General features: G+C 46.2%; 1 protein-coding gene across 1 annotated transcript in view; it reads right to left on the reverse strand.

The window, feature by feature from the left end:
• Positions 1-12508: 12508 nt before the first annotated feature.
• The window catches only part of PRR7 (proline rich 7, synaptic), a 161669-nt gene continuing 159934 nt past the window's right edge, over positions 12509-14243 (reverse strand). The window contains exon 3 of the mRNA XM_085618337.1: positions 12509-13562. Coding sequence (XP_085474463.1) covers positions 13162-13562 — 401 coding nt within the window. The 3' untranslated portion in view covers positions 12509-13161. The remainder of the gene's footprint in view (positions 13563-14243) is intronic.

Below are 14243 nucleotides of genomic sequence, written 5' to 3' on the forward strand. Positions count from 1 at the left end.
TGTGCGCGTTTTAGTATGCCTGAACAGATTGATGTGGTTCTCTTGGGATGTTTAATGAGCGGTGTGGATCTCTTTCTGTTTACAGATGTGTGCATCTTAGTGTGTTTACAGGTGTGTGTTGTGGTGTTTTTGGTATGCTCACCAAAAGAGTTGCATCTGTGTATGTGTACTGACAGGTGTGCATTTTAGTATGTTTACAGACAGGTGTTGTTGTCTTGGCATATTTAATGGCAGGTGTGGATGCTTGTTTATGTTTACAGACTGGTGTGCATCTCTTAGTAACTGTATGTTTACAGACGGGTGTGGTTGGCTTGGTATGTTTAATGGTAGGTGTGGATGCGTGTTTATATTTACAGACTTGGGTGCATCTCTTAGTTACTACATGTTTACAGACATGTGTGATTGTCTTGGTATGTTTAATGGTAGGTGTGGATGCTTGTTTGTTTACAGACTAGTGTTCATCTCTTAGTAACTGCATGTTTACAGACAGGTGTGGTTGTTTTGGTATGTTTAATGGCAGATGTGGATACTTGTTTATGTTTACAGACTGGCGTGCATCTCTTAGTTACTACATGATTACAGACATGTGTGGTTGTCTTGGTATGTTTAATGGTAGGTGTGGATGCTTGTTTGTTTACGGACTAGTGTGCATCTCTTAGTAACTGCATGTTTACAGACAGGTGTGGTTGTCCTGGTAAGTTTAATGGCAGATGTGGATGCTTGTTTATGTTTACAGACTGGTGTGCATCTCTTAGTAACTACATGTTTACAGACAGGTGTGGTTGTCTTGGTATGTTTATTGGCAGATGTGGATCCATGTGAACGTTTACAAGCTGGTGTGTACACTTTAGTATGCTCTGCAGAATGATGTGTTTCGCTTTGTATGTTTAATGATGGGGTGGGTCTTTATCTTTACAGACAGTTGTGCATCTTAATATGTTTACAGACAGGTGTGGTTGTCCTGGTATATTTAATGGCAGGTTTGGATGCTTGTTTATGTTTACAGACTGATGTGCATATTTTAGTAACTTCATGTTTACAGACAGGTGTGATTGTCTTGGTATGCTTAATGTTAGTGTGTATGTGTGTGTATGTTTACAGACAGGTGTGCACACCTTACTTTGCTTTACAGCATGAGGTGGTTCTTTTTGGATGTGTAATGATGGTCGTGGATACCTTTATGTTTACAGACAGGTGTGCATCTTAGTATGTGTACAGACAAGTATGGTTGTTTTGGTATGTTTAATGGTAAGTGTGAATCCTTGTGTATATGTTTACAGACCGGTGTGCACACCTTACTATGCTTTACAGAATAATGTGGTTCTCTCAGGATGTTTGATGACATTTGTGGCTCTCCATGTTTACAGAGAGGTATGCATCTTAGTATGTTTAGAGGCAGATCAGGTTGTCTTGGTATGTTCAATGGCTTGTGGAGATGCTTGTTTCTAGTCCCAGACTGGTGTGCTTCTCTTAAAATGCTTATACAGAATGATCTGATTCTCTAGCTATGTTTAAGTGGTAGACCTGGGAGTGCATCAAACTGCTACGCATCCCCAGGGGAGGCGCAACAAAGGGACACATCTTTACTTCTCGCCGTTTCTTCCTCTTTCCATGTGTGCCACATTCTGCAGTGCTCATAGAAATAGGAGAGCCAAGTCGAGCATATTGGGTGATTACTTAAAATCATACAAGTTACATAAAACCCAAATATCACTATAAGATTCTTGGGGTGACTAGGGTGGCTCCCACTAAAGCTGGGCCCAAATACACAGTGTATAAGTTGAATAACATGGGGGCCAGCACACAGCCTTGTTTCAATTCTTCATCTGTGTCAATCTTAGAGGTCGCTGTCTCCCCGTGAATTTGAATTGTACCCAGGTCCGGGTTCATAGTGACATTATTGCTCATAGCAGTTTCGGGCGAATGTACCATATTACTAGCTTTTGCCATAATATTTTCCAGGCAATGCTGTCAAAGGCCACCGAGTAGTTGATAAAGCATGCAAACAACGGCAGTGATATGTGGGATACAGCTTGATGAGCAAGATATGAGATTGCGACAATATTATCCACAGTTGACCTACGTGCGCGGAACCCTGTTTGGTTGACGGGTACTATGCCTTTCCATGCAGGCCCCTTGCATTAGCTCCTGGAGCAGTACACTGGCATATGCTTTTCCCTTGATGTGTAACAGCGCTATTAGCCGTTAATTTCTTGGGTCTCTGTTAGAGCCCTTCTTGAAGACAGGCTGGAGTAGGGATCCTCTCCAAGACTCCGGGACCTCTTTGAGGTGCCAGCATTCGGCATATAGAGGTGCTAAAGGCGAAGCCCAATACTGTGAGTCCTCCCTAAATAGTGACATAGGAAGCCCCTTGGAGCCAGGGCCCAGTCTTTTCTGATCTTCTTTAGAACCTTATCAATGTCAAATACTAGTGGCGTAACGAAAGTTGAGGGGGCCCCCCTGCCAGGTACACAGACTAGCCCCCGCTCCGGATTTAATCCGGTGCTTTCAGGCCTGAGTACTGTGTTGAGGGAGCCCCCTGCATGTGGGGTCCCCCGCACCACTGAAGCTGCAGGGGCCTGTGTTACGTCCTTGTCAGATACTCCCCATGGTGGATGTTCCTGTAAGGCGGGTTACCTCGCTATGTCAGTAAGCTCTGCCACCTTCTTGTGAGCAGGGTTGGTCAAGAAGGGTGTGTCCTATGTGTCACAATAAAGGGATTTAACATGGATGATCCATTCTTCTGCTTGAACTGACTTTCCTCTGATTTTATCTCCATGACATATTCCATTATTTTATTGCCAAAATTAACGATGTTTATTTGCAGCTATCCAATCAAAAATGTTGATCCACTTGGCCTTCTGGACTTACCTCCTGTGCTCCCATACGAGATGTTTATGTCCTTGGGTGCAGAGCGTAGGAGGTTCTTTGAAGAGGTGTTTGTTTTTCTGTGCCACCCTTTGTACGGACCTTAATCGCTGAGTGCTTTTCTTTATTTCCCTTGCTGGGCCTAATGTATAAGTGTTGTTGTGTTTCGCTGCTGCTGGGAGTTTCCCTTGTAAGAGTGTTCACAGAGCAGAGGACAGCTCGGACCAGCATGCCATAATTGCAAGCTTTGGGGACATGGTAGGCCATCCGGCCCAGCTTGATTTCCAGGTTTCAAGCTTCTCTTTAGACACAGCTGACCATTTGATCCTCTGCTTGAGGTCTTCCTCACCGTTGTTAGCTCCTAGAGGGCTTAGACGATGATGGGATTCTGGTTGATGCGTCTAGTCCAACCCACATTGTGGCATGGTCGCTCTCATTTAATTGAAACACCTCGTATTTAGTTATGCCTTTATTTAGGCCCTGGAACAGAAAAACGTAATCAATGGTGGATTGATTATTGAAAGAGGGGGCGTATGACACCTATGGACTATTTGCTGCAACAGTTGCCTGAACTGATTTGAGATTTTAGCATTGCAAAACAGTTTTCAACCAAGCAGATTTACTGTTGTCACTATAGCCAGCCGGGACCTCCCCCAGGTGGTGCATGTTGTAGTCCCCCAATAATATAACTTCTAAGGCAGGGTGCTGTGTTATTGGGTTTTGCAAATAACGGATCATTTGGTCCAATTTATCTGAGGTGCCTGTGCTGTGTGTATTAAAATAGACTTTGATTATTATTATGTACAGATGGCCGGCTTGGCCCATTAGTCCTTTTAGGATGCCTGCTTGGAATATTTTGGGTTGTGGAATTCATCATAGCCTGCTAATAGAGTTGGAGTTAAAGCCCATGTCCCGTGTAGGCAAATAATATCTGCAGCATCGAAAAATGCAAGCGCACCCTTACTTTGTAGAATCTTCTGGATTCCAGCCACATTCCATGATACAATGTGAATGGTGTTAGTTTGGCTTGGAACGGGCTGACCTTACCTTCTCTTTATGCTAGTATAAATTGAGTTCCTTCGAGCCAAGCTTGCAGCGACCCGGTCCCAATAGGTGGCATCCAAGGTTTGCTGCTGTGGGTGGTGGTGACTTGCTGGGCCACTTTCTGTCCGTTTGTTCTGCCCTGGATTTGGAGGTTCTCGTAGATGCTTGGGGCCTCAAGCCTTTTTGTCCCTTTTAGGATGCCTGTCCTAGGGCTAGGTTTGAGCGGGACCCGTAGAACATAGGGGTATTTTTCTTCCTCCATTACTTTTATGTGGATTTCTCATTCTGCAAACTGTGCTTTTTCCTTCGGGACCTTTGTAGATGTATTGGTATCTCCCCAAGTTACGATGGTGGGTTCTCTTCCTAGATCTGGGGCTCTGCTGACAAACTGAATCCATATTATGTCACTGGTGGTGATGGAGGCCAGGGTTGGTATATGTTGTAACAGCATTCATATATTTGTTCTGTTGCAAATATCCATATTGGCTCTGGAGATGTACTACTGTGTAAATATTTGGTCTCTGGGGGGGCCCTGGTCTGAGACACTACTGCTTGTTATCACGAAAGTCGCAGATGCCCTTGACAATTCCCCGGATTGAGTTCTAGGGGACCCATGCTCTGTCTTAGCAGGGGTGTTGCCAGCTTTCCTTGGGCTGTGTCCCTTGCTCCGGAAGGGAGACGAGTTCATATCTCCACTTCCCCGCCCTCAAAGCCTGTACCGTCCTTTTGGGCAGGCGTGACCAGGCCTACACTGTTCAAGGGAGGCCTCAAGGGTGCACTCAGATAGCTGCTTAAAGTTGGCCTACTACCTATAATACAAAGGAGAACAAATCACCAAGATGGCGTCTGTTAAATATCTGGGGAGATTCAGACCTCACAAACGCTGAGCGCTTGTGGGTAACGCTGGGATCCATGATTGCAAAACGTAATATTGCAAGGAAATGGAGAGCAATAGATGCCCCGAAGTTGGTGGAATGGAAAACGGATTTGGACTGGCGGGAAAGGGCGGTTTATGAGATCTGGGGATGCCCACAAAAATGGACAAAGATTTTGGGCAAATGGAATGAATATCGGGGAATGTTGTGTAGTCCGATTACTAGACAGGATCAGGAGCCAGAGACAATATAAATTGAAGGAGAAATGGGGCTGGGATGGGGGGGGGGAGAACTTGGAAGTTGTCAACTATCATATGAAGATTGTTACTGAGTTTTCAGTCTGTTTGAGAAATGCGAGACTATTATGATATGTATCCTGTAAAGTGATGGCTTGTTGTTTTAATTAAAGTAAAAAGTTGGCCAAGTACCACCGCCTTTGTTGTGCAGCAGGTTGTCTGTGGGAGGGTAGCCCTGCTTCGGGTGGCAGACATGAGCACCCGATCACTGTGTGGCGCCTGGCCTGGGCAGCCTAAAAGACCCAGGGAGTTCCCCAGTCATCATGAGGGGCGGGTGGTCCCTAATTTGGGCCTGGGTGACCTGGGAATAGGTCAGCTGGTTTGTAGGCGCCAGGAGAGTACTAGTGTCCTGTCCTCAGAGCTGAGGCGGGGACCGTTCTGATCCTGGGCAGCCATCATGATGATCGGCTGGGCTGCTCGTTTATCGGTCATGTTGCCTTCTTTTAGAGAGGCCTGATGTCTTGCTCCTTTTTTGGAATATTGGATAGAAAGGCGGAGTCGGCCGGGGGGTAGTTGAGGGTTGTGGTTCTTTCTGTGCATTGTTAATACACGACCTATCCCAGGTTGTCAGGGCCCGATTCACAGGACTAACTTAAAACAAAATCCTAAACTTACTACCATTTTGGTATTCACAGAAGGCACTTACTCATTTTGGTATTCACAGATGGCACTTACTCATTTCGGTATTCACAGAAGTTAGGAGTCCTAACTTTAGGACTCCTAAATGCCTTCTGTGAATACCGAAAGCCTTAAAATTAGGATTTTCTCAGTTTAGTAGTAGTATAGTTAGGACTCCTAACTTTAGGACTCCTAAATGCCTTCTGTGAATACCGAAAGTCTTAAAATTAGGATTTTTCTCAATTTAGTAGTAGTAAAGTTAGGAGTCCTAACTTTAGGTCTCCTAAACTGAGAAAAATCCTAATTTTAAGACTTTCGGTATTCACAGAAGGCCTTTAGGAGTCCTAAAGTTAGGACTCCTAACTTCTGTGAATACCGAAGTGAGTAAGTGTCTTCTGTGAATACCAAAATGAGTAAGTGCCTTCTGTGAATACGAAAATGGTAGTAAGTTTAGGATTTTGTCTTAAGTTAGTTCTGTGAATCGGGCCCTCTGTGCCATCATTCTGATGATCTGCTTTTTTTCCTGCTTCTGACATTTCCTTAAACGTTTCTTCACTCTCCGAGTGAGAGAATTTGTTGCAACAGGAGGGGCTTCCACCTCCTCGTGGGTCCCGGTTATACTGTCTGCATAGGTGAACCCATTGCTGTCCTATGTGGCTTTTTTTGCACAGAGGGCCGCGGTTTTTAACAGGATGATGCTGGGCAGGTTGGTCTGGCGCTGGGTCACTGTTTTCCGTTTGTGTAAGTGAGTGTTCTCTTGTAACAACGTCCCACAGGTAAATCTCCCTTGTCTGCATTGCAGGTGCATCCCCTGTTAGTTCCTGTGTTATGAGGGTAGGGTCGCCTTTCGTTCATAACTTTCAGTTCGGTGACTAAAGTAGCTAAAACCGATGGGTGTAAGCCCAGTTCATCCCCAATGTCAGGGCATAGACAGTCTGAGGGCGACTTCACACTTTTGTTTGCTTCATAAAGTGTGTCAACTTTTCTTGCCATGTCCGCTATGGCTATACCCAAAGCCATTACTTGGAGCGTTTCCATCTGAATTTCTAGTCTTTGCGATTGCCACGTCAGGGCATTTGTGGCCGCTGCCAGAGGCATTAGTAGGCCTGAACAGGTTGTCCTGTGCATCAGAGAATGCGAATTGTGGAAAAGCTGTTGATGTTTGTAAAGAGTTGTTTAATTGTGACTGGGGAGGGGTGGTGAGTTCTGCTTGAGGCATATCCCACTGTTTGTTTGACCCCTCTAGCGTCAATACTTACCTGAGACCCCATGGCCTCTAAAGGTGCTGCCACCTTATTTCTGTCCTCATCTCTTCGTGCTCCATGGGCATGTGATGGACTTGTGCAGTCGTTCGCAAGTCCACAGGCCTGCGAGAGGTACACTATGCAGTGATTGCTTGGGGAACACCTAGGTATGCTGGCTGTGCCCTTCCACTACTGTGATGATGAGTAGGGATCTGTTAGAGTTGAGGATAGTTCAGTGATTGAATTGTCCTACTGAGAGTCCCTACACTTTGGACCAGAGCTGGCCCTTTTTCTTTCCTGGGAGTGACCGCCCTCTCTGGGGGGCCTTGCAGACGACTGTGTAGATTGTACAGAGTCAGCTTTCAATTCCAACTGCACAACCCTTCCCACAGGATTTAAGCCCCTGCCTTCCTTCGTAAAGTAGGCCATAATCCCCTGTGGCATGAGGTCTGTTGTTCTTTGCGCTGCGCCAAGAGTCCCCCTGGTTGCTCATTCCGATTTGTGCTTCTACTTGAGTGGAGGGGTTATACCCTGAGTGTTGCTGCAACCATGCCTTTGCCCTTGTTACTGTCTTCTGTGGCCTCTTTCTGGGCATTGAGTGGGGACCCTTGTGGGCAAAGAACCCAGAAGAGAGTTTCCAGTGGCCAAAAAAAAAGCTCTAGTGGAGATAATTCCTGGGTGAGTGGTGGAACAAGTATATGTGGTATGCTTTGCTAGCAGAACACTTGAAGTATCGACCTGCCGTACTGTTTTGCTCTTGACTACTGGCCCTGCTGCCAGGCTCTCGTCAAAGGGTTTCTGCGGGGTCGGTCCTTTGAGCTGCTTGCGCACAGCCGCTTTTTTGGCTCTTCCTTGTGGAGTCGCTGCTAGGAAGCTCATGAGGGATGTAAACAAAGATCAGAGTGACTGGATGACTCTCAGGCACTGCTGGTTTCTCCAGTAGCTTCACTATGGACTGTGGGACACTGCCACACCTCGCCAAGATGTGAAAGAGCGGGGAAGGGGCATGAGCACGCCTGAGTTGTTTGTGGGGAAGCGTATGGAGCTTACTTGCACAGAATATAGGCTCCTCGCTCAGTTCACCGGAACACCTAAGGCTCTGGCAGAAGGGGCTGTGTGGGCTGTGTTAGGGGACACCTCGAAACACGTCGACAAAATACTAGGGATTATAACCGCATAACAGTTATTTTTCCTTTTATTAACCCCTTTTTATCCTTACCTACTAGGAGCAGGAATAAAAGAATCAGCTCACTAGTTAGGTATTTTTAACTAGCACAAACACCACTCCCTCTACACTGCACTACACATATATTCACATAACAAGTGCTCCTACGTAACTTCGCAAGTCGCAGCACGCCCCAAGCAGTAGATGCTTGGGATGGCCCCAATGATGAAGCATGTCACCTAGGGGCAACCCTGGGTGAGTGAGGGGACTCAAGAAAAGAAATGTTCTCTTTTCTATTGACAGTTGAGGTTCACCCAAATTTGGCGAACCCACAATTTCTCCCTGGCTAGGTTCTTATAATCCATTATTTATGGATTTTTTTGCTGTACTCTAAACACACAGGAGGGTGAAACTAGCCCAATCCTCCTTCTCCCTCTGATTTTTGATAAATAAGTCTTTGAGGTGCTACAGGGCACCATAGGTGTGCAGCATCAAGTCAGGGGAAGCGGCAAGCAGCCACCTACGGCTTTCTCCCTTTAGCAGCGGGAGCCATACTGACCGGCCGCTCTAGCTTGTGCTGCTGCTCACCACTATGCAGACATCAGCCGCCCCACCACTCCTGCCTGCCCTCACCTGCTCTTTGGTTGTCTCCCTGCAGGCTCTCTAGGCGAGTCAGCGAAATGCTGATCAGCCTGGCGAGGACCCAGCAGACTACGTTCAAGCACGCCCTGCCCACCACTGAGCCGGCGCGGGCGGCAGGCCCCAGTAGCTGGGGTGTGTGGGTAGGCCGCAAGGACAGGGGCAGGCAGGAACGAGACAGCTCATTCGATCTGGCAATCACCCCCCGTTGGGTTGAGATATGGGGGCTCCAAGTTTGCAGCTTGACTCCGATGACTCAGCGGTTCGGCAGCACAGAGACGGCGTCTGTGATGGCAGCGGAAATAGGAAAATGCCTCAGGGGATTGTTTTTGTGCAGGATGGTGTCCCTTCCTGCACAACAACAATCCTGCTTACAATGCAGACACCCTTGGACCATGGTGAAGGCAGCACATTGTGCACCAGCGCTGGTAAAAGGCAGGAAGGTGCCGAATTATGTTAAATACTGCACATACCTGCCCTTTCCCTGTCACACAGTGCAGCAATGTGGCTTGCTGCGCGGTGACAAATATTGATAAATATGCCAAGTGATCTCGGTCTATATTCACAGATTGGTGTATGCCTCTTTGCATGTGTACAGGGAGGCATCATTCTATATCCCTGGAACCGACAAGTGCGGATTTCAAAATGCGGATGTATGTGAAGATATGTTCATCTATTTCATGTTTAGAAGAGCATTATTTGGAAATGTATAGACCACTGCCTTTCTATTTTTATGTTTTTAAGTAGGTGTGCATTTCTTGTAAATTGTTAGACTGACATTAACCCCGTGGATTTTTTCAGAAAAGTCTCCATCTTACCTTGAGTTTACAGTAAAATATTCATATCCATGGTTACACGCAGTTGTGCATCTCTTGGTATGTTTAGGTATGGGTCTCCTGGTTTGTGTAGAAACAAGTGTGAATCTGTTTGTGTTTAAGTGTACATTTGCATGTTAGTCAAGTGTGAACTTCTTTCTGTGATTACAGATAGGTGTGCACCTTTTTGTATGTTTATTGAGAGGTTATGTATTTTTTCTGTATTCTCAGACGTATATGCACACTTTTTGGTGTCCATGGAAAGGTGTGAACATCTCTCGTTTTGTGTTTATGGGCAGGTGTGTTCTCTAGGTTTACGCACACTCTCAAATTAATACCTCATGTAGTTCCAGTGTACATCACAGGGTATATTTATGCAGACTACTGAGCATTCCTCTATATGTTTGCATAGAAGTGTGTGCCTCGTTTTGTATGTTTGCAAACAAGGTAATAATTCTTCCTGGTCGATAGGTAACATAAACCGGCCAGGGGGAGGTAAATTACACTGAAGTGCTATTCTGAGCCGTATTTCAAAATACAAGTTTCCCTTCATTTTATTTTCTGGTAGCTGGTGTTGTGTGCTTCAGTAACAAATCATGTTCATAGTTTGTTTACATTGACCAAACCTTTGTTCACAAAACATTGATCTGAATAGACGGCTACTAAAAGCAATGGTGCTAAAATTGCACACACTTGCAATACGTTATATGGTGCAAATAGCCTCACATAGCCTATTAGGAACATCTGGACACTTTATATAACTGACCTCTAAGGCCCAGATTTCCTAAAGTTGACGCAGTGCTAGTTTGCGCGAGAAATCATTGCGTTGCATTGTCTTACGCTGCTTTCTTGCGTCATGGAAGCACAATATTTACTCTATGATGTAGCACAACACAAGAGCTTAGTGAATCTGGGACCAAGTGTGTATCTTTTTGGGCATTTACAAACAGAGGTGCATATTTTCGCACGTTTATCGTCAGGGGCCGTATTACAGAACGTGTCGCAGAGGAGCAACGGCCGCAACTGTAATACTGAAAGCGCTGGGGCACATGAAGCGCCAGCGCTTTCTCAAGAAGGCATTCCCTCATTTGCATGGGGCTGTTGCCCCATGCAAATGAGGGAATCCCTTTGCCTCGGCACACATGCGCAGAAGCAAAGAAGCTGTCAGGCTACACAGATAGTGAGCCACCTACAATGTGGCGCATGGTTAGTGCGCCCCCTGATGGCAGCCCTCTGGAGGGGGTAAAAGAGGTTCTATGGGTCCTGCAGACATCCCCTAGCAGGCGGGAGCGGTCACTCACTACACCCGCCTGCACGGGTATCTCAAATCCCTCTTTAAAGTGTAGGCGGATTGCCGCCTGCACAGAGAAACCGGGATCCGCTTTTAAACAGCAGCTCCGTATTTCTCTTGAATGCACTGCCCTGGGGGCAGCACCAGTTCGCGGCTGCAATCTACATGATAGGGCGCACTTGTGCTGTTTGCACCTGGCGCACCTGCTTAAAGGTGCGCCATGGTGCAAACAGGAAAAATGTGCCCTATCCATAATAGGCTCCCAGGTGTGTATCTTTTTTTACGTTGCATACAGGGTTGCATCTCTTGATAAGTTTACAAACAGGTGTGCACCAGATCTGCTTTGTATGTTTTCAGAGTGGCGTGCATCTGGTAGTATGTATTTAAGAAACTGTGGGGAATATTTGTGAAAAAGTATCGCAGGGCAGCAAGCCGCCTTGCCATGCTGTGTTATAGGGAAAGGACAGGAATGCGCCATAGTTATCACAATACAGCGCATTCCTTTCCTTTTCCCATTGCTGGCGCGCAATGGGCTGCCTAGAGCCAATACAGGCACCCTTGCACCGTGGTGCAAGGGTGCCTCCGTTGCATGGAGGATTTTTTTGTGCAGGGAGGGGCACCTTCCAACACAAAAACAATCCCCTGCTTCATTTTCCTCTGTGTGCTGCAGACATAGAAAGAGGAAGTAATGAGAAGAAATAAAGATATATTCCTCGCTACGCCTCCCTGGGAAGGCGTAGCATTTTGGCACATTCCCAGGTCTACCTGTAATGGTAAATCTGGGAATGCGTCAAAATCCATGGGAGTTGCATGCTAACACCCACGCAACACCAGTCGCGGCCCTGGCAGGTAAGAACAGTGGGGCCGGGGGTAAGGGGGGTTTCGACAGAGGACGAGGGAAAATTAATTATTTAATTTCCCCTCGTGGTCGTCTGTCGAACCCCCCCCCAACCCGACCGCATCGCTCTTACCTGCACGGGCCGCGGCTGCGTGACGCCCATTGAACGCCTCCCTGGAGCAGAGTAACGTAACGTACTGTGTTGCCCTACTACTGATCTATCAAGTCACTCAGGGCCAGGCAAAGTGGCCTTCCGTGGCTTGATAAAATGCATTTTGGGGTTGCATCGTGCATGCACCACATTGCGTGGTGCAAAAACGATGCAACCCCCTTGATAAATAGGGCCCTGTGTGTTTCATTTATATATTGTCATAAACAAGCATGCAGTAAGTATTAGCTAACCCTTTATGGGGAAAGGGAGAGAGAGGGAGAGGGTGTGAGAAAGGGGGAGGTAAAGAGACAGGGAGGGAACAGGTTAAGCCTACCCCTTTTATTCACAGTAGCTAAGACACCTAACCCCACAAGGTAGTACCAGATAATGGAACTGTCTGTTTTCCCTTATCTTGAGGACACATTTTTTAACTTAGAAATAAATGATTGTGATATGTAGGCCAGGCTTGGCGGTTTTGCCCCAGGTCCAACAAAAACCTCTTCGATAGAGCGACACAAGACACCGCGTATGACGACGGGTGTTGTATTTTTGCAGCAATAGCTTATAAATTACCTGAGCTCTTCGGCCCCCAGAGACAAGAACTCTGTCTGTTTTAGCACGCCTGTAAGTGATTTCCATCACACCAAATCTTTTTTTTATTTTTTCCAAAATATTACAAAGTAAATAAATAAACGTCTCGTTGAGCAAAGGCTCAAATCGTCCTGCTTGAGTGTCTGTGACGAATCACAATTCTGAGCTTGAAAGCTTGTTCAGGAGAGGGAGCCCTGGGCTTGAGCGAGTACCCGCCCATCGCTCCAGCCATCAGCCAGTGAGAAACAAGAACATGGAGCCATAAGGGAAGGAGTGTTGTGAGAAAGATTCTAACACAGGAAGTGCTAGCGTGATTGACATGGGCCATGGGCCAATGAGAGTGAGAAAGGCCTCACCATCACCACAAACCTCTTGTAATTCATCATCAAGAAAGCACTCACAAGGATGCGGTCAAACTGCAAATGGTTAATGCAAAGCCTGATCTTCAAAGGACTTCTTTTTGGTCTCTAAAATTACCAAAGTGCTTACTCCAAATGTTCACAGGTAGACCGGCACATTAGGAAAGTTTGAAAAATCAAGAGAGCTGGCTCATTGAGACACATTGTAGACTCTTCCCTAGCCCTCCACACATTTTGCTGGCACTTGAGCTTCGTGAGGTCCTCTCTCGTACACCTGATTGACGAATCAGTCCTTACCCCATCATCTGGATGGAGCCTGGATCATCCCTACCGACCACGACGGTCCATAATTCTAGTGGGTGGCAGGTCACACAGCTGTAGTCCTGCCTAATAAAGGCATGGGCAGGGGAATTCTGCAACCCCCATATACTCCCCGGCTACTTAGTTGGGGGTCGGTCCAGCTGGGCAACATCCTCCCCGAGCCAGCGGCCTGCAGAATCAGGCTGCTCCGGCCCAACTCAAGACAGGGTGGGCCTGAGGCAAGGGGGCCGGAGAATGGTGTGACTGCAGGAATGCCACGGTCCGAGAAAAGGGACTTGTTATGGCTCTGTAAGTGCTCTGGCTTCACATCCTTATCCGATGCTGGGAAAGAGGTACCAATTTTGCGGTAGATCCCGCGGGTGTCCGTGAGCACCTCGCTGTATGGGGGTGGCGGCTCTGCCATTAGCACTGCCTCCTCGTAACACGGCGGCTTGGAGAGGTCAGTTTCTGAAATAGCGAGAAAAAAGCAGTTAGAAGACATGCTTCATTTATCAGACACCAGCACAAACTGCACCTGAATGGAAACTGAACCATTTTACCCAACCTCCGTCCCAGTTTCTTAAACTACACAGCACCAAAAATATATCAAGGAAAATCCTTAGACTCCCTAACCCCTTCTCTCAGGGTTAAATTCTCCCATTCTCACATGTAATCTCAGCTAACCATTATGAAGAAGTCAATGTCCACCAAGCCACAGTCTGGTCTATAAACAAATATTTCAATTATATAAAATACACATACAATATAAAACAAAATAAGGGGGTCTGTATTGAAATACTACCCTTAAATGTCATTATAACAATATATTCACCTTTCATAATAATAAGGCACAAAATAACAATAAAAAGATAATACTAAGAATAGCAGTGATGATTGACAGGACACTTAAATATAAGATCCTGCATTTGCACAGTTTGATTCATGGGTGTAGGCTAGTAAACAGTGTTTTTGAATTATATGCACACATGGAAAATTGCAGATTCAGACATTGCCCCCTTCCCTGATGAAGCCTTGTTATGGTAACATCTGCTTGAAACATGTTGAATTAACAAAAACACCAAATTACCTAAGAGTGACATTTGTATCCATCATTTTGTTTCACTGGTTATTATTTTGCTTATAAATAGT

Source organism: Triturus cristatus, chromosome 7 (genome assembly GCF_964204655.1).
Source record: "Triturus cristatus chromosome 7, aTriCri1.1, whole genome shotgun sequence".
In the NCBI taxonomy this organism is placed as follows: domain Eukaryota; kingdom Metazoa; phylum Chordata; class Amphibia; order Caudata; family Salamandridae; genus Triturus; species Triturus cristatus.